Source organism: Rhipicephalus sanguineus, chromosome 2 (genome assembly GCF_013339695.2).
Source record: "Rhipicephalus sanguineus isolate Rsan-2018 chromosome 2, BIME_Rsan_1.4, whole genome shotgun sequence".
NCBI classification, from domain to species: Eukaryota; Metazoa; Arthropoda; class Arachnida; order Ixodida; family Ixodidae; genus Rhipicephalus; species Rhipicephalus sanguineus.
In genome coordinates, this window is record NC_051177.1 from 179,830,118 (window position 1) to 179,855,824 (window position 25,707).

General features: G+C 43.7%; 2 protein-coding genes across 2 annotated transcripts in view; one reads left to right on the forward strand and one right to left on the reverse strand.

The window, feature by feature from the left end:
• Positions 1-12,060, forward strand: part of LOC119381402 (uncharacterized) — a 130,227-nt gene extending 118,167 nt beyond the window's left edge. The window contains exon 11 of the mRNA XM_049412988.1: positions 11,362-12,060. Coding sequence (XP_049268945.1) covers positions 11,362-11,584 — 223 coding nt within the window. The 3' untranslated portion in view covers positions 11,585-12,060. The remainder of the gene's footprint in view (positions 1-11,361) is intronic.
• LOC119383888 (N-acetylglucosamine-1-phosphotransferase subunits alpha/beta) overlaps positions 11,346-25,707 on the reverse strand; it is a 68,182-nt gene continuing 53,820 nt past the window's right edge. The window contains exons 19-24 of the mRNA XM_037652160.2: positions 22,668-22,839; positions 20,544-20,728; positions 19,074-19,128; positions 13,522-13,725; positions 13,069-13,139; positions 11,346-11,575 (exon numbers count right to left, since the gene is read on the reverse strand). Coding sequence (XP_037508088.1) covers positions 13,092-13,139; positions 13,522-13,725; positions 19,074-19,128; positions 20,544-20,728; positions 22,668-22,839 — 664 coding nt within the window. The 3' untranslated portion in view covers positions 11,346-11,575; positions 13,069-13,091. The remainder of the gene's footprint in view (positions 11,576-13,068; positions 13,140-13,521; positions 13,726-19,073; positions 19,129-20,543; positions 20,729-22,667; positions 22,840-25,707) is intronic.

A 25,707-nucleotide genomic window follows, 5' to 3' on the forward strand; every position in this document is an offset into this window, starting at 1 on the left:
GAAATCCATTTTCTTAAGTCCGAGCATGGCTGCAGAAAGCAACAGGAAAAAGCGTGTCGCCGGTATTCCTTATATTCACTGCGTATCTCATAGGCTAAAGAAAGTAGGGGGTAGTGTCTGAATCGTTCTCTCACGTAGACCACCACGCGTGCTGGATTGATAGATTCGCCTATTGCTTGGACATGCGCAGATAAGTTTTCGTGCCTTCATTTTTTCCCGCCGCTGTGCGCCTTTTCAGTTAGTCGGCATTTGTGGCGTCTTGATTTCTCTCTTGTGTCCGTGTTTGCACGCCCTGTCTCTTTAATATAGAGGGTTTAAGCTAGAGTGCATTCCGAAGGACTTTAATAAAATTTTTCCATCCATAGAGGGTTTAACATTATGAATCTACACTGCGGACAGCTAGCATGTAGGAACAAGGTTTCTGCATCAATTTTTAACTTGTCAGCACAAGGTGCTTTTACATTTTGCCACTGGAGTGCCGCATACCACAATAACATCGGACTGCAAGGGAGGTGGCAAATGGCCTCATAGCATTAGCAGTTGCTGTGCTGATGTGAAATGAAATGCACTAAAATGGTTTGAAAATAACAAACACTTTATTGGTCATTCCACACACAGCAGCATACAAAAAAAGACTTTATACACGGCAAGAAAATGCAGCGACAAAATATGTACATGGCAAGTTTCACAATCGGAGTTGTGGCATGGTGAGGCTGTCAATCTCCAGCTGGCAAAATGTGAAATGCATTTATAGATAAGGAAAAACTATCAATGTAGATCCAGCTCCCATAGAATGTGCTATGGGCATTGCTATATTAAAGGGACACTAAAGTGAAACAAATAATCGATTTAGATTGATAAATTACACTCTGGAAACTCCAATGTCATTAATTTCAACACCATAGGTTTAAAACAGAAGTGAAAATGAAGTCAAAGATTCATTTTTAAATATTGCGTCGAAATCTCGGCGCCTGGTGTCACGAATTTCAAAGCATATTTTTCGTATTTTGGCGATACTGGCTCAATGAAATTTCCTGAAACTTGGAGTGTTAAGTCTCTGACACCCTCACAAGACAATGTACTCCATTTTTACCGATTTAGAACTATAAAGGACCTAGTGGACGCTTTCAAAATCTATGACGTCATGGCATTTGGTGCGAGAATTTCAAGGTGGCATCGCCACTCGCATTTTCCCGCTTACCAAACGTCTTTTCGCGGCAAGCGTGGCGATTTTGGAATTGTGAAACAGTAATTTACTAATACGAGAAGAATCGTTTTTCTGTTTAGTGTCTCTTTAAAGCTTTCATGGACGGTGTTTTTGCATAGCGACCATTTACAAATACAAATCAGATTACCAATTTGCACACATTTTCATTGTTGAGTGCCTTGCTCACATAAACTCATTCCTTTTGGACATCCTGATCCCATGCATGACAATGATGGATGAAAGAGCGCAACAACATCATGTGACATGATAACACAATCACGATAATGGCAAACACACTGTCGAAATTGGTCTTAAAGCGAAGTTCAAGAGGGAGAAGATTACATTTTAAGTGAAGTGAAAAATGGCCAATTTTATTTTTGAGGGGGTACACCCCCATCAGGCTTATTCAGCACTTTTTCTCTGGGCTCCTGACAATGGCATCTTTTCGTAGCACTTTCGAATAAGCTTTCACTTTGAAATACAGGCAGACATGGGAGCCTGCAGAGAGGAATAAGAGGAAAAGATATGCTGAAAATGCTAGGGTGCAACCGGTAGCCTCTGGAAACACGAAAGGGACAGCTAGACACATGGTGTACTTCACATGCCCAAGAACATTCAAACTTCATGAGAAAACATATAGAGGTTAATAAAGTGAAACAGAAATAATATTAAAACGACTGAGCTGCACTGTGCACTAAAATGCACCACTGTAAATGTGCCACAAACAACACACAGGCTTGACATACAACCTAGCACACTGTTAATTGTTCAAACTAATCAATTGACTAGTCTTCATTGGCTAGTCACAAGGAAGGGGCCTTAGAATTAGAAATGTATAAACATAACCAATTGTAAGATCTCTCACAACTGTCTCTAGGGGTGCTTAAGAACAAAGATTTAGCATTACTTATGAAACTCTTTTAAGTCCAAACAAACGTGTTCAAGACTGTGACAAAACAGGTTCATTAAAAGGGGGACTAGGACATTACGGTCACAAGCTCATTAAAGCATATGATTGCAGAGACTATAATGTTCACTAGTTTTGCTCACCACCATCTACGTACATACAAAAATAAAAGAGCTGCCATTACGACTAAAGCAAATGCCATTCAGAGTGACAACCTGTGTTCATTGAGCATGCACTGCCAAGTAGAGTGTGGTCCACTGTTAAAGAGAACACTTTGATGTGCTGACATACAGAAACTTCAAGTAATCTGCATTGTTTCCAAAGGTTGAGCGATTAGAGATGGCAGGTTGCTCTGTGTGGCAGTGTCCACCAACATCCCTGGGCCTACAAGCACCTGATGTCGCAGTTCATGCTATCTTATAGAAGTGAGAAGTGAATGAATGGGTTGGCTCACTTGCTTGTGCTGTTCACAATGATAGCACTCTGAAAGCCGAGTTTTGTGGTCAGTGAGTGAAGTATGTTCACGTTTGTCTGTTCACGCTGACACTATGCTTGTTAATTTAATCAGATCTGACATGTAGAGGGCCAATAAAGCTACAAACTTTTTATAGCTGTTAGTAAATTGCTACCGCTATCAGAACTTAGCCTTTCGGGTGAAACTGTTGCATTTTTTTCCAACAGGGGGAGTCTTGACATTTAGATGGTGATTGATACTGACGATTACACAATGCTAGCGATAGAAAAAATTAGGCTGGTGCGAATATTCGAGCAATTCGAATATTCGAACAAATATTACAGTATTTGAATTCGCATCAAAATGAATTTAAATTATTCTAAATTTCGAAGTATTCGAAATGAACGAATAGACATATATGAACCGCATGTAACCCCCTGTAAAAGTGGTTTCACATCAGTGAACGGATGCTATACCGTGAATACACCTTTCCAGAGGAAAACCCCACTGCCGCGAAGCTCCACTTCAAGGTTAAATTAACATATTACCCTCACATCGATTCACCATTTTCTGGGTTTAAAAGCTCGTTATACTGGCTTATATGCTCTAAGTATAGTCAATTTTAAAACGTAACATATTTTACATTCTGCTGAAAGTCAAATCTTGCTACTACTATTCAAAGTTGCTTCCACTTCTCTTTGAACCAAAAAGAATGACATTTGCACATGCCTCGTTTCAATTTTAAATCAATTTTAAAGAAATACTGTGCAGGTTAGTTGGGTCATGACAAATATGCTCATTTTTCTTTATAATATGTGATATACACTATTCGAAGCCGATTCGAAATTATTCGACGAAATCGCTATTCACTTCGATTGTAAAATTTACTATTTGCACAGGCCTAGAAATAATGAGTCTATCACTTCATAGTGGGTGCTACAAAATCACTGTAACAGCCCAGAAGAAAGACTTCGTGAGCTTGTCACAAGCCATACACTGCATGGCAGTATGTACACAAACTGCAAGTGGACGATTAGTAAGACAGCCAGACATCCCCCTAAGCTTGCGAGAAAAGGAATATTTGCATGTGCTCTGTGCTTACAGTTACCCTTAACAGTGGACCGCACTATATAAATTGTGCAATGCTTAGAAAAAAAAAAACAGCACAACACAGGCAAAGATGTCTCATTGCTTTTCGTCTGTGTCTATGTTGTCCTGTATATTTCCTAAAATATTATGTAACATCTGGCCCAGCAACAAGTTCTGTTGAGCAACATCATGTAATAAATGCCGCCTGCACTGACACACAAATGCAATGACATTCTGACACAAAATACTATGCACACTCTCACATCACCGCTCAATGCAGAAAGGGCTCACTTTATCACAGTTTTACACGTGAAAATTTCTTTGGAAAGTATAACTTTCCAGCTATCGCAGATATACGTTAAGTATTGACAAAGAAGCTGCTTTCTTTTTGTTATTTCTTAAATCATCACAGACTGCTTGGTTCTGCAGCAAGTTCCAGTGATCACAATAATCAAAGATTGCAGTACAATTTGGCATCCTCTTATTATCTTACATATCAATAAGTTATCCTAGCAAAACTATCAACAGAATCTTAGCTTATATACACCAAATGGCAGGTACCTGCCGTCCATAAGAGCAAACCTGTGGGCCTATTGGGCCGACACACCCACGGGACACTTTTATGACGAGTAAGCTTATTGGTAGACAATAATTGAAATAATACATCAAAAGCCTTTCTACTATATTGTTTTGCTAGGGTACATGCACACAGAAAAAGACAGATTAAGTACTTCAATAAATGTTCATTGCCTTTGGTAACCTGGATGGGTATGTCAAAGCCAGCACGAATCTAATATGTTATATAATTATATAGTGCAAACTGGACACAACAGAACGACAGAGGCATCAAGAGAGTTTGAAGTAAGCACTTATCCTTTTCTCTTGTAGTACTGTTGTTTCTACTTCACACTATACATCCTCGTAACATGGTAGAATGGGCGGCCAGCACTGGAATTTTGCGAGACAATAGCAGCTCCATGACACATGGCTGAGTGGGAGGAGGAAAGAATTTTTCGATGGTTTAACTGCCGCCATAGCGTGTTCGCGAATTAATCCTTAATCTTGAGCTATTAATGTCCAACTAGGCACTGGCATGCGAGATAATGTAATGGAGAATGCAGGAAAAGTGCATGCTCGTGACCACTTCTTGGCTGCACACATCAAGTAAAAGCAAATCTTGACACAGGCATGTGTCTGTCTGTTGTCTGTAATATCATGCCAGTGCAGTGGCCTCACTACGGGATGGCAGTACTACACTTTGGTGCAGCACAAGTGAAATGCTGTGGTGTTTACTGGCCAGTGGTGGTTCTCCATACCAAACTAGCATAAACGAATATACTTAGATAGGTTGTAGAGAGAAATGGCATCTTTTTTTAAAAGCTGCCTTGTGCAACCAGCAAGCCACTTCACTGTCACCATTTTCCTCTCACTAGAACCAATGGTAACATACAGCTGCTACTTGAAACAAGCTGTGCACTGAATCATGTCTCTCTCTCATAATTTCTTCACAAAGAGCAAAATAGGTTGCCGTCAGAATGTTCCGAGGTATAGTCAAAATCCCTGGCCGCTTCCTTGTAATGGTAGGCTCTTCATTATGCACTGCTAAGAAACGTATAAGCCAGGTTATGCAACAAACGCGAAAAATTATTACTACAACAAAGCCATTTGTGCGACTAGACACACTAGAAAACATCAGGGAAAATGCAAATGTACAAACAAAAATTTGAAGACATGTAAGGACAGCATAAACACAAGTGCAAACAACCACCAACCTAGAGAACTTTGCAATGCACTGCTGAAAATTTGGGGCGATGTGCAAGGCGATAAGTGTGAAGCATGAGCAAAGCTACAAGTCTGAAGGCAAACTAGCTGAGGCATGGAGAATGATATCGGTATCAGTAGTTGCTTGCCCTTGCCCATTCCGTGGATGTATGAAGTCATTCAAGAATGAGACATGCATGACACAATGTGTCATCGAGGGCATCATCCAGCTTTTTACTGTGATGGGGTTTCAGGTCCACAATGTTGGCTATCATTACGCACTTTTAGCTGAGTGTTTGCGATCTGCTCCGGTCAGAACTGCATATGAGGCGTTTTTTTTCGAAATGGGTCAAATCCATCCAAAGAGAATTTGAGAAAACGGCAAAAATTTGCTATGCAAACTAAATACAACGCTGTCAAAGCTATTCTGTGATATGTTTTACATGTCGGCTAGGGGAAGTTTCTGGCCACAATCAATTAAAAAATGTGCAGCGGATTTCACCATTATTAGCATGATAACCTTGGATTTGGCTCATTTCGAATTGAGACATGGAATTCAGTGCGGTTTTCTTGAAAAAACTTTATTGAAATTCGGGCAGTGGCACATTCTTGCTTCGTCGGCGTCGACTTTGCTTCTGTTCACGATGTCGTCGACGTCTCGGGACCGATCTCTCGCCGATCTCTTCACTTCCATCAGAATCCATGATAATCCAGCTCCGAAAGGGCAAAAAAAAAAAAACTTGCACAAACACCCAGAAAAATGGCAGAGTAGTCAGGCTAGGCGGGAAATCACACGGAGACATCCACGTTCGCCGAATCACGTGATCGCCGAAGCGCTCCACTATCGGCATACTGGATTTGACTCATTTCGATCCATACAGCGCATGGATCTGGCCCAATTTCGTTTTGAAACGGGATCTGTGAGCACACGTAGCTGTTGGTATTTGACTCATTTCGTTCCGATCTCTCTTTTAGAGGAAAGTTGAGAGAATGTACTTGCCAATGGAGCAATATTTGAGCTAGTTTCGGTTTCTGGATTTAGCCCATTTCGAAAAAAACGCCACATATATACTAGCTATTTACACACAAATGCATAAAAGGAACTGTAGTGCGTGTGCGCGGAACGATCATGCAAGCAGCGGAACGTAGAACGCTCCGCTTGTCAAGTCACTTGAGCGGAGCATGAAGGTGCGACCACTTGGTTTCGCTGTCGGTTTGCAGCCAAGCTGACCGCGTCTTAACAAGACGCGCTTGTCAAAAATGCGAAATCTATGAAGTTCTACGCACTGGCTTGGGCCGCTATATCTGTGCGGAGCGGAGCATAAGCAATGCTCAGTTAAAAGTGTCTATTTATGACTGAATTTGTCTCAGATGTGTCTCATTTAAGTGTCGCTGAATTAACGGCTCTTTTTGCTGTATAAGCAATGTAGCAATTATTTGGGTGCAGAAGATTGCAGCAGGTTTCTTTGTTGTATAAGCTATGTATAAAAAGTGTATGATACTGTGATGTCCTTTCAGCTGCTGCCATTGTTCACAAAGGGGGCGGAGGATCCCTCAAGCCGTCATTACGGCTTTTCCCTCCGCCTCCTGTTACACTGTACTGTGACGAAATAAAGCAATCAATCAATCAATCAATTTTGCTTATACCTTTCTCTGCTAGGCTACGAAAGGTAGACCAGAAGGAAGTTAAGTACGAGCTGTGAATGCAAACCAGAAGTCCTTGCCTGTAAGTCACTTAGCTGACTGTAAGTGGCCCAACGGAAGTGATGTATGATTGTGCCAGATTTCCTATATTTTATTTCTCTTTTAAATTTAAGTGTTACCTAATCAATTATAGAGTAACACCAAGCAGCCATGATTAGTGAAACCCAGAGAAGTTCACAAAGAAAACTTCATCAATTAAGGTGTACAGTCATCTGTCAAGGTTTTACCACACTCCAATTTGAGCAACATGTCCAAGGAACACCGACTAATCAGGAGCCAACAACAGGACGCCGCACCTTCACCGAGTCCTGTAGTGTTCACAGGTGTAATGCCCCAGGTAACACAAGGTGATCACGACTAGTTCCTCGACAAGTGCAGTCATTGTCAAAAAAAATATACAGACTACACTAGCCGAGACTGCCAGGCTGACTATATGTAGTAAGGTCAACTTGTTGGCTAGTTGGTAAAGCATGATGAAACGGGAAACAGCGCAGTAAACGACGACAAAGAAGGATCACACACACCACACCACACGAAGCGCTGACTGACAACTGAATTTTATTCGTGCGAAAAGTATATAAATACACTTTTAGGCGCACCACGTCACAAACAAAATGACACAAACAAAGCATGAAAAAGCACAGAGACACAAAAAAACACAGAAACCTTGGTCATCGCCACATGGTGCATCGTGACTGGAAGGCGTGAGCGGTTCAGTTGGTACGGTTAGCCGATAAATACGAAATTTCTTTGTCAGATAGTAAAACAGATGGACTACTGACACACTTTTCTTTTAACAATGAAATGTGATGCGCTTCGATAATCTCTCTTGTCATTTGATTTTGGTTCCTAGCTAACACGTCACAATTCTCAAACTTAGGGCGACAACCACATTGCTTACAATGAATACCCAAATGGCCACTAACGGAACTGGTCACGTTGTTGTTATGCTCACGAAGTCTATCATTTAAACACCGGCCAGTCTGGCCGATGTAGAATCTGCCGCATGACAGGGGAATGTGGTAGACGACGTTACTTATACATGACACGAAAGGTGACTTGTGTTGTTTACTACAGCCGATACTGTCATCGGGGGTGCTGTTGACGCGGTTACACATTTTTGACAACTTGTTAGGTGCACTCAAAACTACTCTAACATTGACCCGCTGACCAATCCGCTTCAAATTGTGTGATACTTTATGCAAGTAAGGTAAAACAGTGAGTTTTTTACCTTGCGCATGTCTAACGTCAGTATCACTTGCACGTGCCGAGGGGTTGTGCTTCGGTAGCACAAAAGCTTTTTAAGGAAATAAACGTTTGTAACCCCTCGGCACGTGCAAGTGATACTAACGTTAGACATGCGCAAGGTAAAAAACTCACTGTTTTACCTTACTTGCATAAAGTATCACACAATTTGAAGCGGATTGGTCAGCGGGTCAATGTTAGAGTAGTTTTGAGTGCACCTAACAAGTTGTCAAAAATGTGTAACCGCGTCAACAGCACCCCCGATGACAGTATCGGCTGTAGTAAACAACACAAGTCACCTTTCGTGTCATGTATAAGTAACGTCGTCTACCACATTCCCCTGTCATGCGGCAGATTCTACATCGGCCAGACTGGCCGGTGTTTAAATGATAGACTTCGTGAGCATAACAACAACGTGACCAGTTCCGTTAGTGGCCATTTGGGTATTCATTGTAAGCAATGTGGTTGTCGCCCTAAGTTTGAGAATTGTGACGTGTTAGCTAGGAACCAAAATCAAATGACAAGAGAGATTATCGAAGCGCATCACATTTCATTTGTTAAAAGAAAAGTGTGTCAGTAGTCCATCTGTTTTACTATCTGACAAAGAAATTTCGTATTTATCGGCTAACCGTACCAACTGAACCGCTCACGCCTTCCAGTCACGATGCACCATGTGGCGATGACCAAGGTTTCTGTGTTTTTTTGTGTCTCTGTGCTTTTTCATGCTTTGTTTGTGTCATTTTGTTTGTGACGTGGTGCGCCTAAAAGTGTATTTATATACTTTTCGCCCGAATAAAATTCAGTTGTCAGTCAGCGCTTCGTGTGGTGTGGTGTGTGTGATCCTTCTTTGTCGTCGTTTACCGCGCTGTTTCCCGTTTCATCATCGTTTCATCTGACTATATGGGCTGTCTAAATCTTTGGCTTAAACTGCAACACCCTCAGGGACAAAAATAAGGTCCCGCACTGGCCATCTACATCTCTGGATTGTCGGGGGCACAAAGAGAATCACATCATGCTGCCAAACAACATACGTGCGAAGTTGCCAGCAGCTCGGATCTTTTACAAAGGTCGCTATATTACCCAGCCTTCAGTGACTGTTGTTGCATCCTCCGGTCAAACATCACACGGAAGTTCTCCGAGAACTTGATGTGAAAATCGTCACTGGCATATTGCTCAGTCTTCTTTCCTACCAAGCCAAATTTTTGCTCAACAATCTGGCACTTGTTGTGTCTACTCATACTTTCCTGGAGTTATATATTACATTGGGCCACATTACTTTGTTTAGCTATGCACCAACTTGCCCAACATAATACTCTGCAAAAGTTTTGCACTTGTCGAAAGTGAGCAAACTATTACATGACAAGACAGCTGTGCCCTGCTGAAGACAAGTCTCGTATAAATGCTGACTCAGCAACATTCCCTGTTCAACTCCTATCATTAACTGTTGCCCTCAAATTTGAGCTTTGTCAATGTACCTCGAGTTGACAGTTCTTTTTTTCCTAGCCCATACGTATCCAACTGCTTTTTGGACATTGCCATACAACGCTATGCCCACTGACAACATAAGGATTCAGTATGCACTTTGTGCACAAAACAAAAGTGCACTTGCCCTCAGTTTGAATTTGAAATGAAGCTCAAAGGTTATCAAGCAATCCAAAACTTTGTCTGTTACAGCCATACAACAATAAAGCTAAATAAAGCATAGAAAATATTAATTGGCATGTTTAAATTAAGAGATAGAAATAATGAAAGTGGATGAAAAGTAATGTGCCGCGGGTGGGGGCCAAGTCAACATCTTCCACATTATGCTACCAATTAAACAACTAATTTAACTATTAACAAGCGGTCATCCGTTCATATACGTTTTTTTTTGGCCATTCGTCTAGCCCTGGAAGCGTCAGCCAGAATGCCTAATGACCATGGTAATGATTTTAAACATTTCAATTGCCGCTGGTACATGTCCTCTCCTTTTATATGATTGTAACCAAATTTAAGATAATTTGCTTCCATAACAACATTATAAAAATCAGCAAGCATAATTAGGTGGCACATCTTAAGTTATCCCCAGACTACATAAAACAATTTTTCAGGAGGTAGCTGCCACGTTGGTGATGTAACGTATTGTCTTTTAAACAATTTTACTATTTTCCTGTTCATAACGCATATGACTGAGCACTAAAGTTCACAGAACCTTGGCACCACGAAATTAAGCTTAACTTTCAGTACAGAACAGGACCCAGATATGAGAAGTTTAATGACGTATTGTTGTTGCCTTGGACTCGCACAGCGAGCAAGTATACAGAACACCACAGTTTTAAAGGAAACATGTTAGAGTTGGTATCTGAAACATCATCATCAACTTTACAGATTCAGTAGAAGCCATACATTCAGAATAGCTTTGAATTTACTGTGCTACACTGTTTATTTTTCCCTCCAACAGTGCTTTCCTGTTCACTTTCCTTCATTCTCCTCCCATTCATTACCCTCAACCATGTAGAAGCACCATCTAAGAACCATAAAAATTAGGTGACATAGGTAATAATAGTAACACACTAACAACAACATCTGGAGTTTTTCATGCCTAAAACATGATATGGTCATGAGGCACGGCATAGTGGCAGACTCGGTATTAATTTTCACCAACTGGGGTTCTTTAACGTTCACTTCGCCCCCATCGAAACGTGCCCACCATGACTGGAAATCGAACCCACATCTTCGAGCTTAGCAGCGTGATACCTTACCTCCTATGCTACTCCAGCAGGTTCAATGTAACTAATGGATGCAATCACTATATGAGCTGCTAGATGAGACACGTCTCTTTGAGGTATTGTGGTGAAAAGAATGATTGCCCACAGCCTTCACATCGATGTGGAGCTGTTATGAGTCCTGAAATACTAATCCGGTACTTCCTTTTAACAGTGGACACTTAGTGTCCACTACCAACAAGCGGAGATGCTACAGCCATTCTGAGCTGCGTTTTTTTTTTCGGTGCAGACTGGTGTGGCTTCGTGAGATGGGCATCATGGATCGCTGGATTGCCCAGATGCTGGGCAACTGGGACCACTGCCGACGTGACAGCAACCGCGTCACCCTGACCTTCGAAGACACCTACGCCATCTTTGTGATGTGGGCTCTGCTGGTGACTGCCTCCCTGGCAGCCTTCGGCTTCGAGAAGCTCCGATACGCCTGCAGTGTCCGAAAGATCCGCCTGCATTGACCAATAATCAGCACATTCCTTTAGAGCACACAGTTGCCTAGAGAAATTACTAGCGTAAACTCTGGAAATGCAATTATTCAGCTAGCATGCAAAGAATTGATGAGAGACATAGAATAATCAAATGTTTGTGCTTGTGGCTTCAAATATTTTTCTAGCATTACTCATTGCACTAATCTTACTGAACTTTAAAAAAATTGTGCTCTTCTTAATGGATGATGCCAATAAAGTCCTGTGCACATGCATAATTACAGTAAATTGTCGCAGTTGTAACTCAATATTTTGTTGCATAAGATCAATACAGTATGCAAAATCACAGTAATTTGAAGCAAGAAAGTTAAACTTTAAGAAAATACAATTAGTAAGTACGAACCCCACAAATCCTAAGTCAGCTAGACCGCCTAAAGTGCAGATTCTACTTGAAGGCATAATAAAGTTCCCTCAAGTAATTTTTGCAGGACACTCTATACTTTATGGTACTGATCACAAATGAACTTAAAAATGCTTTTTCTAAGCAGTGGCCAGAGGAAATCAAGTACAAGAGAAATGGCTTATAAATGGCACCCTTTGTGAATCGAAAGAGCACGAGAATTCGGGATTTATATGCAGAGCTTTCGTAGAGGTTACATGTATCACAGACACTAGTAAACAGATGACAGCTCCACTTTCACCTACCTATTAAAAACTGTACACCCTTTTATAGTGCACTTCTGACAACCAACAACTGTAAGCAGTACGTACATTTCTTTCTGTAAATACTGTAATCTCAGCAGTTCTATCATTACATCTCAAAGCATGTGGACAGGCACCTACCTAATGTACTGTCATGTGGTGCAATAAATAGTGAGGACTGCATGGCACTTCTCTGTCTCGGATAAAGATAGTGGACACTTCAGTAAACAATACGAGAAATGACAAGCAGATCTGTAAAAGCCTCACAGTTGGAGCAAAGCAGCCCACTAGCTCTACAAGGCTGAGTAAACCCCTGTTACCTGCCCTAGTCAAACAGTTGAGAATTTAGATAAGCTTCACATTGCCTCATGCTGTTCAGTGCAGACAACAATGTGTTTGAGCAAGCACTGGTAAAGAGACATTGTAGCCAAACATTTCCAGCATCCCTTCAAAAGATGCAAAAATAAAGTATGATCCATATTAACTGTACGCATGCTAAATTTGCGTATATTCACTTCATAGAATGATATCCTTTCAAGAAAAACTTCATCTGAATATTTCGTTCTACAGAATGCACAGAGGGATAAAATTCGTGCCCTTGTGCCTGGAATAAGTCTGTGGCCACCTAATGTAAAAATACTGAGAACAACAAACCATCAATCAGAACCTGTGCAGACCTTTTCAATTATACAGTGATTCACTGAGTGTACTAGTTTGAAATACAACATGAATGCCAATGCAGAAAATAAGCAAGCAAACAAGAGGCGGCAATCAGAGGTGAAAGAACCAACAAAATATACTGTGGTCAACCTTACCAGCAGACAGAAGAGTGGTATCTTCAGATGATGCAGGTGTTGTCTGATCGGCAAGATTTTCGGTTGCTCCGCTGTAAATGAATTGAGAGAGGTGGCACACTTTAGCAACGTGCTTTAGGAGCACGTTTGTTGTCAGGCTAAGCCATTTTTCAGGCATGTTGGCAGCCTTCCCCACTGCCACATAGAAAAGCCAACTTCTGGGGGCACTTTTAAGCCATGTGAAACGGCAGCTACTGCTACTTTTGTTTCAGTTATTCATAACTTTTGCTATGTACTCTCACTGTATTTTTACTGTGTTAAAAAGAATTGCTCAATATAGGAGGTCAATTCTGTATACATGGGTTTTATACAACCGGCTTCGACTGTATACACAGAAGTTAACGTTTTTTAACTAGCGCCAAACTCGACACATTAATGACAACCATGGGTGACCAAGTTGAACCAAGCACTCACCAGGGCATTGCAGAATGTGACTGCTGTGAAAGCGACTAGGACGCCGAATGCAATATAGGTGACAGCATGCACCCAGTTGCGCTCGGCACGCCAGGCATGCAGTTCCCGAACGTACAGAAACCGATTCCGGTACTCTGCTGGCAGTTCAAACTGTGATGGTGTTGGGAACAGACTCTCGTAGAAGTCGTGCACAACGAGCCGCACCTGCAGACAAAAGGCATTTTTCATACAGTCCTTTCATTGCCACATGTCATCGATTCCCTCTTCTGCAACCATCAATGTTAATTTAATAGTACTTTCAATAACGTAGCCTGATAGGCGAGTTGGTTCATGCTATTCGGATGAGGAAACCAGCGAGAATAAAATGAAGACAGTGAATATGAACAACCAGAGAGGACATGAGCTGATTAATAGTACCTATTAACACTTTGTATGGGCCACTTATAATGATGATAATGACATACGGTGTTTCATGGCACAAGGGCCATTTGATGGCCAAAGAGCGCCAGGTCATAGGATGAAAGATGTGAACAATGATTGTGGTAAGTGGCTGTACAGTCAAATCTCGTTACAACGAACACCACATTAACGAACATTTCAAATTAACGAACTTTTAAGAAATCCCGTGCCGACTGCTTATAGTTTCAATGTAAAAATATTTCACTACTATGAACTTCAGAATAACGAACATATCAGAATAACGATCGTTATTTAATTCCCGTGTAATCTTAACAACACCTCAGTACTACGAACTTATATCCCGAAATGCGAGGATTCTTAGATTTCAGTGTATCGGTCATGGCAGTCGGAGCTGTAAGGTAGCAGACGACGCAGCGCGAAGAGCGGACGCCCTCCCGCTGAAACCTGAGATGGCACGGGAGGAGAAAGACGCGGGCAGAGAACTTTTTTTTTTTTCCCTTCGTTGCGGAGGCGACAACGCATCAGGTTTTGTAAAGGCCCAACCGGCCCAACCGCATGCATAGCACGCGACTTTCGAGCGAAGGCGACTGCGACAAACGGGCTCCGTCGCGCTGCTCGATTGAAAACTATTGCGCGCACGCAGGCAAATTACGAAAAAGAATTACAGAGTAGATGAATGACAACATGCCAAATTTATAATTGTCTTGTTTGAGATAAAGATGCCATAAAAGCGTTTCGGGACTTCCTTTTTCCGCAATCTTGTGTTTAACCGCGGCAGTAGTATCTGCTGTGATCCCACGGGGCGCCCGGAAGCGTACGCTGCCTACGCTACGTCGCACTTTGCAAACTGCGTTATGTTGGGGTTAGTCCACGAGGCGCATCTCGACAACGTTTCCTCTTGCTGTCATAGAACGTTTAAGAAAAGCCGCAGCGCCTCACATCGTTGCTTCGCAGGGAGAAGGGCTACCTCACACGACGACGATGTTGACATTGCAGCAAGCTACCACCAATGCAGCAAGCTACCACCGAAACATCAAAACGAACCGTCGATCATAAATAACGACAAAATACGGCCGCTGCCTCGCTCTCCGCGTGAGATGGGGCTGTAAATAAGGTAGTCTATAACTTGCATTCCTTGAAGTACGCGCCGATTGGAAGCATCACGAGCAAATTGCAACCGAAGCAAGGGTCAGAGATGCTGCCATGTTGTTGGATATCGTCATGCTCACTTCCGGGCGACAAGCGATGTTTTCTGGCTTTCCAGAAACCTGGGATGCTATCGCGGAACGATTTTATTTCAGATTCCAATGCCTTTCGTGCTTTTCGCGCTTGGCCAGTGGTCAGAACGACGGTCCGTCCGCGTTATCAGCGCGATCAGCCAGCCGTGTGGAATCGGAAATAGCATCGTTTCGCGATTGCACCCCTGCGACAAGCGAAGGCGATGGATGGCCCTCCGCGACAGCAAATCCTGTCGGCCGTCGCTCAAAACTCGCGTGCATGCAATTGGGCCTTAAAGGATTGCAGCGATGACATGGACGACGATGTCACGGTAGCACCCGAAGATCGCGACGAGTCCGTGTCGGCCACAGATGCGTTGGACTACTTGAGGAAACTCCGCATATTCATAGAAAAAAGCGGAACAGCGACCGAAGCGGCGCATAAAAATGCGGACGGTCTAGAATCGTTCGTGACGCAGCGTTTGTGCTGCACCCGTCAAAAAACGATCACGGACTATTTCAAATAAACGTGCCTTGTCTGACGTTCACGTGTGCATTGTTGTGAGAAACGAGTTCAAGGACGTACCGTTGCAAAGGTAGGACGTTTGCGTTACTGAAATTCTATTGTTATGGTAAATTTTTGGGCTTTCACTATAACGACCTTTCAGAATAACGAAAATTTTTCCGCGGTCCCCTGAAGTTCGTTATACCGAGATTTCACTGTATAAGGGCCTTAATATTCCACGCGCTAAAGGCGGGCAAAACATGTAAGTATTAAAGGCCACTTATAATGCCATGAAATAACCAGATGCTGAGGCTAATGATTGGCAGATGGCTTAATTTAAACAGCTTAATTAGGCAAAAGTGAATGCTTTTTTAGTTACAACAATTATTCAGAATGTGCAATCACTTTGTTTTGAAGAAATTTAAATATTGCAGTGAACACTGAATATTGCAATGAATGCTGACAAACACTTTACGCCAGCAGCTAAGTAGAACATGAAAAGTCTTTGCAGTTATATGTCCTCTGCGTACACAAGACGCATTATAAAAAATGTTGCTACCAGCATTGTTGCTGCTCTGCACCTGTCCGGTCATCCGGTACAGTGTAAACAGTAGTACGTTTAGGAGAAGGTAAAACTCCACACCTTACCGTATTTATTCGAATCTAGGCCAATGGTTTTTTCGGAATTTCTTTGTATCAAACTCCAGGGTCGGCTTAGATTCGAGGATTTTGAAAAACGCGCCATTTTTCATCGAGAAAAGTGTTGCAAAACTAGCGCCACCTAGACAGTATTGTATTGTAGCCGTTAGTAGCCGAGCCAACACCTGGCTTAAGTACACACGCGAGGCTGCCATTTTTATCTTTGTGGCGAGTGTTGAGGCGAGCCGTTCGTCAGTTCGAGTCTCGCTTCGAGTGGGCTGTGTGTGGCGTAGCTCAATGGCGCCAAACGAGCGTAGTCATTATAGTGCGGTGTATAAAAGGAAAGTTGTGCTAGCCGCGGAGTCGTCCCCTAACGTTCAAGCCGGGCGGGACTTTGGAGTGGATGAAAAGAATGTTCGTCGCTGGAGGGGCCAACGGGAGAAGCTCTTCACGTGCGCCGCAACGAGGATGGCTTTTACCGGTCCACGGAAAGGCCGTCACCCTGAAATGGAGACGGCATTGGCCGACTTCGTTCGGACGCAGCGAGCAGCTGCCCTTCCAGTGACAACGGAAGTGCTCCAGGCGACGGCGAGGGCGCTTTCAAGGGAGCAAGGTGTTTCGGCGGCAAACTTCAAAGCCAGCCGAGGCTGGCTGCAGAAATTCATGAAGCGCTTTGGCTTCAGCCTCCGTCGTCGCACCTCAATCGCCCAAAAGTTACCGGCTGACTATGAAGAGAAGTTGCTGGAGTTCCAGCGTTTCGTGCTTTGGAAGAGAGAAGCGAGAGCGTATCTGCTAGGCCAAATCGGCAACGCGGACCAAACGCCGGTGTATTTTGATATGCCGATGGCGTACACAGTCTCAGAAAAAGGGGCCAAGGAAGTGAAGGTGCGCTCTGCGGGCTAAGGAAAGCGGCGCGCGACTGTGATGCTGTGCTGCACAGCGGACAGGCACAAGCTCCCTCCTTATATCGTTTTTAAGAGGAAGACGCTGCCCGCCAAAGAGGCCTTCCCGCGAAACGTCATTGTGCGGGCCAACGAGAACGGCTGGATGACCAGCGCCATGGTCGAGGAGTGGCTGAATATCGTATGGCGGCGGCGTCCAGGCGCCCTTCTGTTCAAGCATTCTCTCCTTGTGCTGGACTTGTGCCGCGGGCACTTGACCGACAGCGTCAAGGCTGCGCTGGCTGAAATGGACACCGACCTCGCCGTGATACCGGGTGGTATGACGGGCCAATTGCAGCCACTTGATGTTTGCATCAACAAGCCGTTCAAGGATCGCCTGCGGGGATTATACACGGACTGGTTAAGCACCGAGGACCACCAGCTGACGCCGACGGGCCGCATCAAGCGGGCATCACTGTCTCAGTTGGCAGGCTGGGTGGCTGCAGCGTGGGACGACATCCCAGGAACTTTGATCGTGCGCTCTTTCAAGAAGTGCAGCATATCAAATGCGCTTGATGGCACCGAGGATTGCGCACTGTTTGAGGACAGCGACAAAGAGATCAGCGACGACGACTCGGAATGAGCGCGGCATCTTGATGATGAACCAACTGCTCAGTTTCATCTTCATATTTTCAATAAATGTTTTCTCTTTGTGAATGCTGTCTTTGCTTTTTACCCGGCCTGCATTCAAGGTAAGTTTTTTTTTTTTCTCGGGCTTCGGACTTTAGGGGGTCGGCTTAGAATCGGGGTCGGCCTAGATTCGAGTAATTACGGTATTTGGGCCATCGTGCAGAGGCTTCTTATTGACATTCTTGTAATTACACTCAAACCACGATATAACGAACATGGATATAACGAATTATCGGTTATAACGAAGTATATGAAGAATAGTGTTGTCATAGACACAGTGTTACAAATAATCGTTATAATTCGGATATAACGAAGTTATTTTCGTAGCAGATGTGACTTTGTCATAACGAAGTTTGAGTGTAGATGGTAACCCGTTAGCCGGTTGGCAAGCAGAGCAGCGACTTCCATCAACGACAAAAGTGACCAGTAAAAACCAGTGTCAGCAAACTGTATAAAGAGCTGCCATGTTACGCAGCCAAAGTAGCCCCAATAAGCTTTTTCAGAATAAAACTAATATACTTTGAGCAAGCAAGACAAAACTTTTGAGATATGAACAGTCATTCCATCGAAGTGAAAGTAAATTGGTCGCAGTATAGAAATTTACAAGCAAACATTTTTGTGCATAGGCGTTTGGTGCTACATTATACAGATCTATAATAACAAATTTGCAAATGCATCGAAGTATCTTAAGACACAATTGGAAAGTGTCATATTGGATACAACCATTGCTGCAGTATCTTGTATCTGTATCTCAAATATGTACTTCTTGCCCGAGTATCTTGTATTGTATCGCAATACAATTTCAAAGTATCGTCGCCCAGCCCTGTTTGGAAGTAACAAGCAATAAGCAACTAGCGCACATGCATAGCGCACATGCATGATGAGAATAGTGTTTCAGCAGACAGTCGTGCGAGCTCGCTGGTGCATTTGCATATGTTTGAGCCTAGTAAACGGCAAATGTACATCACCTGCAGTGATGACGAAGCAAAAAGTAGGCTGTTTTCAGTCCCCCGTCATGTACGGTGTGATCCTAGTAGTTTTAATGAGTGACAAAAGGGCAGCATAAGAAAGGAGCCTGACTGGGCTAGTTGGTAATCCACACTGACCTTAAAACAGCCCTGTGTTGTTTTTGCACTGTTTACACACAACAGCATGGAAGTCGGAACGAAGTGAGCAGAACAGTGACAGCAGTGCACTCACAAGATTCAGGTCCTTGCTGGAGTAGTCTAGATTGTCATTCAGGCAGATGAACTTCCTGTAGGAGACAAGACAAGCCAACTGGTTATTACTAACTGTTTTTCCTCGACTCCAAAGAGTGCAATGCTACTGTTTCCGTGCTCAGGTGACAATGCAGGTTATGTCGGCATGGACGAGGAAAACACCCCTTTCATAACTCATGTTTATCTTCTAATTCATCTAACTAACGACTGCATCTGTCCTTGTTAAAATGGTGACCAAGTGCTAGCCGTGCATGGTTCTATCGCATTTTCCATGTCATAAAGCAAGCTAACTGCTTATGCAGGCTGTCGGCAAAAATGACTAGGCCACACATAGTGAAGCAAGTTTTCTAGAAGGACAGCTGGTCTTAGGATTATGAGACATGGTTCCTGCAGATAAATACAGTAAAACCTCGGTGACACGAATCTCGCGGGGTTACTAAAAATATTTGTATCATTCAAAATTCGTGTCACCAGAAAACATGGAAAATTAGTATGCGACAAAAGAAAGTTTGATTGTATTGATACGTGTTGATTTAGTGTTTTTCAGTGCCGCAGCGACGTCATGAGCAGCTATGAATGATTGCCAGTAAAGTTTTTAGACGTCAACGATCATACTTGTACTCGTAAATACACGGTGCATGCGTGCGTGTGTAATTATTGAAATGTGTTGTGCCCCGTGACCGCTAGTAGCCCCTTCCTAATCTTACTACGCTTTTCCGCATGACATCAGAGTGCTGCGGCGAAAGTGACTTAAGAAGTGCTTCGCACGCGATAGATAGAGGCTAAGCTCCTTCGCCAAGACCGTCCGCTTTGTCTCTTGGGGTCTTCGTCCACGTTTCGTGGGACTTCATGACGGACCCACTGCCCAAGTTTCAGTCTCGTTTCATAGAACGTCTGATTGCGTGGACATTTGAAAAAAAAAAGGGCGACGTCAACGTCATATGTAATCTAAATGCGAAGGCGCATAAAGGCCTCCAATATTCGCGCGCACTATCTCGGTGGCAGTGATGCACCGCTGATTGTCGCGCAGCGCGCATGCCCGCGCCCGCGCGTGACTGCCGCGTCCTCTTCCGCGACAGCGCTGACGCACCTGTTCGTACTTGCGCGCTAGCGTACGTTCGTATCAAACGTCACGGGCTGCAAATCAGTTCGCAACAACCATACTCCAATACATTGCAGGCTAATAGGCCTTGGTCGGGACCACATAAAAATTCGTATCATCCCGAAATTCGTACGAGCCGTGATCGTATCACCGAGGTTTTACTTAACATTCATAGGTATCAAAGGTAGCGCATCATAAATGATAAGTTGGGTGTTGCATGTAAGTCTACTAATTGTGATAAACTGCGAGAAAGATGCGGCATGGTCAGCTTATTAACGATGATTGTTAATGATAAACCCGCCCATTAGAGCAAGCAGGAGAGTTTTACCCAAGTGCTTCATCACTCACTTTGGATCACGGCGCAATTCGTCGAGCTGCATGAGAACACGGGAAGCGTTGTTGTTGAGCATGCGGAAGACGTAGTCTTCCACCTTGACCGTCTCAAAATGGTTGGCAGGTCGAGTGCGTGCCGCTTTGCTCAACAGCGACAAGATGGGCTCACACTTCATAACTGCTTCTTTGGTAACAGTTGGCTGAAAGAAAGGAATGCGTAGGGAGAAAGGATGTTGAAATCAGATGCATTAACATTAACTTGTCCTTGGGCTAACCGCCCTAGCACATGGTGATGCCATTTTAGCAGAAGTAAGAGACACAAGAATACACAACACTGCACAATGTTGTCTTGTCCAATGTTCTCTCTGTTTTGTTTGCACTACCATGGCTCAGCCAAGCAGAGTCATTCACAGCTGCAATGATCATGACATATAAATTAAACTTCCACTACGACTTGTAAGGTCAGTGAAAACTTGGCGGGAACACTGACTAATCTAACCAAAATTAAAAGAGCAGGAGAGCGGTCTGAAGTGCCCACAGCCGTTTCTACTTGCTGGGTGGGCAAAGAGAATCAATCAAATGAAATAAATGAAACAACTGTCGGCGCAGACAAATAACTAACAGGGCAGACAAGGACATGCTTCCTTAGTGATGCTACTGATGTGGCCACATGTTGCAGACGTCAGTGCGCTTACGCAGTGCACCCGTTATTTGAATGCACTTTCCTTCTCTCCTTCGAATGGGGACTTCCCCTCCTGCTGTGGGGATTTTCCTTCTGCTGCGAAGATGTCATGTCCTTTCCGGACACGGCTACTGCAGACGCCCTTTGGATGCGAGTTTTCACCAACCTAGCCAAGAAACACTCTTCTATTAAAAGAAAGCTACCTCCTCTAATTAAGAAGTGTGTTTGATTAGGCTGTTTAGAAAAAGTTGCGTGTTCGTGCCTACATTTATGTCAGTGGTTGCATAAATTGAAGTCACGCAGATTGGAATAGAAGCAGGATGAAATACAGTCGACGACCGATGATTCGGACTCCACGGGGAACGTAAATAAGTCCGAATTATCAAATGTCCGAAAAAACGAATGCATCAGAAAAAAAAAAAACTTTTATTGACACTTCGGTGTCCCGGTGGCCGAAAAAAGTTGTCAATGCGTTGCTGCACGCACTTGCAACCAAGTCCGCCTGCATCTCCGCCAATGTGATGTGATCGCTGTACGATGACGAAAGAACAGCGAGGACTCGAGACAAGGCCCGTCACCGTATTACACTACGGTGACGGGGCCCCTCATCTTTACGATTTTGCTGCGCTGACGGGTCCCCTAACTTTTATGTTATCACAACGCTGATGGGCCCCCTCACCACCGTAGTCACTGCTTTACGGTGACGGGCCCCCTCACACTTACGATAGTACTGCACTGACGGGCCCCGTCACCGTAGTCACTGCCTTAGCAAAACACTTTACCGCAGACACATTCGACAGAATGGCGGCGAAAGCAGCAATAGCGCAGCGCAGGGACACAGGAACCGGAATGTACAGTGTTCACGATGTCGAGACGATTTCCCACAGTTGACCAGTGCCTCCAAGATCGGCATTTTCAACTGCAAATCTTTGAGGCATAAAGTAGCGGTCGAAATAAAGCCTCATAGATCGGCAATTAGCTTTCGTTTTGATCTCTGAGGCAATACTTTGTATGGTATGGGTGCTGGAGGCGATAATGGCTGGCGATTCGGCGTGCACGGCAGTCTCGGACAGGGTCCGGATTATCGAATGTAGATATGGCAGCTGTCCGAAATATCGGTCATCTTTACACATTACTTCTATGGGATGATCGGTGGTGCCGTGCGACTGTCCGAATTACCGAGCATGTCCGAATTATCGGTGTCCGATTTATCGGTCGGCGACTGTAGCTTTACATTATAGCACCTATGAAGACACTTTTTTTGGTCCAATGTACATCAGTGGTCTATGGACATTAAGTCAGAAGAAGTGAAAGATAGCATTGCATCAAGGTTTAACTGTCACAGGCTGTTTATAATTGTGTTGGCCATGACAAAGCAAAATAAGGTGAAATTACTGTAGCTGAGGAGCATTGAAAAGTCTAACACATGCTAGGTTGTGGTCACTAATTCCACTTACCAGCTTAGACTCAAGGTAGCGCTCGTAGGACGGCGTTGAGGGAATGATGGCAGGGGTGAAGTTGCGTGCACACTCTGCAAGGTGTTCTTCCACCTGACGTGAGTTGGCAGTCTCCATGGGCAAGTCAAAAAGGCGTGCGACTAAGGTCCGGATCTCCCGGTCTGACCAGGTCCTGCAATCATGAGGAATAATGTTGACCTCCATTATAATAATGACCTCCCAATTATGATGCTCACATTCGCTGGGGCACATAAACAAGAAAGCGCTTGAAGACTGGCAGGTAGGAAAGTTGTATCAGACTGAAAGATCGGCAAATGGCTTGAAAAAAAAAATTTATTTTTTGAAGCCTCAAAATATATTTTGGATTTGGCAGGGTGCCTCACAGAAACATAATTTCAAAGGAGTTTTTCAGAAAGAATTTTTATGCTATGAGCGCCGATATTACGAGCACTATTTTCACTGTTCTGTCGCCCCTCCTATGGAATGGGTCCCACCTACAATATTGTGTGTCATTGCAACTGACTGGGCATGACTGAGCTTAAGCAGATAGCAGTTTCTCTCAGAAAAGCGCAACAATCATCAAAATTCAATGCAGAGATTTTATATATGGCCTGTTTATTTAACTTGATCAACTGACACACTGTAACAGTATGAAGAAGAAATGCACTCATACAGACATCCTTCCTGCTTTTGCCAACTTCGAGCAATGGAAGCACTCAATAGGAAATCTGCCCAATGTTAACAGGGGATAGGCACTGGCAGCTGGCCCATAGCCAAGAAAAGAGTGTGTTTAGAAACAAAAAAACAACCTTGTGTTCTACTTTTGAAACCCATGCACCATGCACAATTAAAACAGCTTAGTCTCCTATCTGCAAAATCCATTTTGTCGACAGTCCCCAAGCAGTGGTTGAATGCTTTTGAGTACTTCCTTGTTTTGAGCCTCACCAAATATGTATGCTAAAAAAACGGTGAAGTTTGCAGTTGACAGTACAGTCACTTTGCTTGCGCCAAGCACACCGATGCTATGCAGTCAAACACAAACAGCTACAGTGGCCACTGCATCAGCATGTAAGAGTGTTACTGCAAGATCATCAAAATGGTGCTGTCGGTTGCGTCAGTTAACACTACTTCAAACCTGCATATACAGCTAAGAATAAACTGTACAGGTTTCAACTAGGCATGTGCGAATATTCGAGCACTTCGAATGTTTGAACGAATAATAGAGTATTTGAATTCACTTCAACACGAATTTAAATTATTCGATATTTCGAAAAGAAATTAATTAATAGGTGTATGTTAGACCACAAGCACGGTGTTAGAATAGTTAGGTGGAGCGACGGCGTATTGGAATGAGGAGAAATCGGGGACCTCTTTCCCTTTCTTGCCGAAAGGAGGCGCGCGCGGGACGGTGGCCACCTGGCTATACCCAGCACAAACCTGACGCTTCTAACATTCGGTGTTTTAGTGTGTTTAGCAATATCGCAAGGCCCTGTGAGGATTGTGTGGTGTTGTAATATCATATACATAAGTTAGACATAAAGACTTAGTAGTGTTTTATGCATGACGTTCCGGCATGCGGCGTGAAGCTCATAAACACCACCTTCGGCCTCGGCAACACCGTGGCCTAGGCGATCGTGCCCGCATTTGTCTACAAATGTAAATCTGCAGTTGCGTGACGCGTGTTGAATTCACCCTTCATTTACTCTCGAAAGATTAATGTATTTGCGGTCAGCATCATATAAAGAGCAGGTGTCATGTTAAGGGGCATTTCGCATATGAGATCAGGTGAGCCTTCAGAATCTTTTACTACGAACCGCTTATTTGCAAATTCCGTAAACATTTGCGAGAAGACGGATGCTTTGATGTAATGGAATAAAATAACTCTATTTAGGTCTTTCGGGGCGTGCACTAGCAGGTGACGCGCCGCTCCCACGTCGGAAAATACAGGATTCAAAGAGAATGCAATGAAGTGGGCGACAGCTTGTGGCCGATGACTACGAAGCCGCTCTTTGACATATTCAAAATAAATAGACTGCAAGATATATACGTTGTGGTGCGCCAAGAATTTTATCACAGTATAGGCACGATCTACGAATTTTACATATTTTGCCTGAAAAAGCTGCGAGTATTGTATGGTGCGGCTAAATGATACGAAAGAATGTTTCCTCACAAGAACGTTTCCTTTTAAATAGCGCTTCCCATGATTTGGTGACAAATCGCGCATCAAAATGTTTTTCACAAACAAAATTTGTTTGCAACTCGCGATTTTTCCGTGGAATAGCAGTGGCCACATTTTCAAGCGGTCACTATCCTTCGGAGCAGCGAAAAACCAAATTTTCTCCGTGCACGATTTGTAGCCCGAGATGCATCGCGGCAAAGAGCACTTCTTGCCCATCTGGACAATATAAGTTTTGTAAATAAGGACACGATGAACAAGGATAAGCTATTTCAAATAGGCTAGCATTTAGGCGGCAGGCGTTTCGACTGGCGAACGTATGTGCACGAATGGGGCCTCGTCTGGTTTGGCGTGTTAGTTTTAACGGGTCAGACAGTGACGTCACGGAATATGGTGTCACTCTCAATTCCTGTCATTCCCGAAATAAGAAACTGGAAAGAAAATGGTTAGGACGCTGAAAAGGAAACGGGCACGACCATTTCACGTTTGTGCACCCAGAGCAGGGCATAAAATTCTACTTCTGCTACTGCAACAAACAGCATGTCTGTGACGAATAACGAGAGGCAGAATCAGAATGGCACATGGTGATACATGATGGATTGGTCGGTAAACGGACGTTAACCTTCGCTACCACGCGCCAGCCAGCACGTGTAAACGTTGCAAAGGCAGCTGAACAACTAACACCGTGGGCGGCTGCTTTAATCCATGCGATATGGTGCATGCACAACGACAACCCATGAAAGGAATTTCTAACCTACCATTGTCAAATGTGTTGCTTTCTTCTTACAAGCATCATATCCCTTTCAGTCCCGAATTTTTTGTAGGGTAGAACAAAAATTTTCAGCGCTCCTTTCTAGCTAAGAG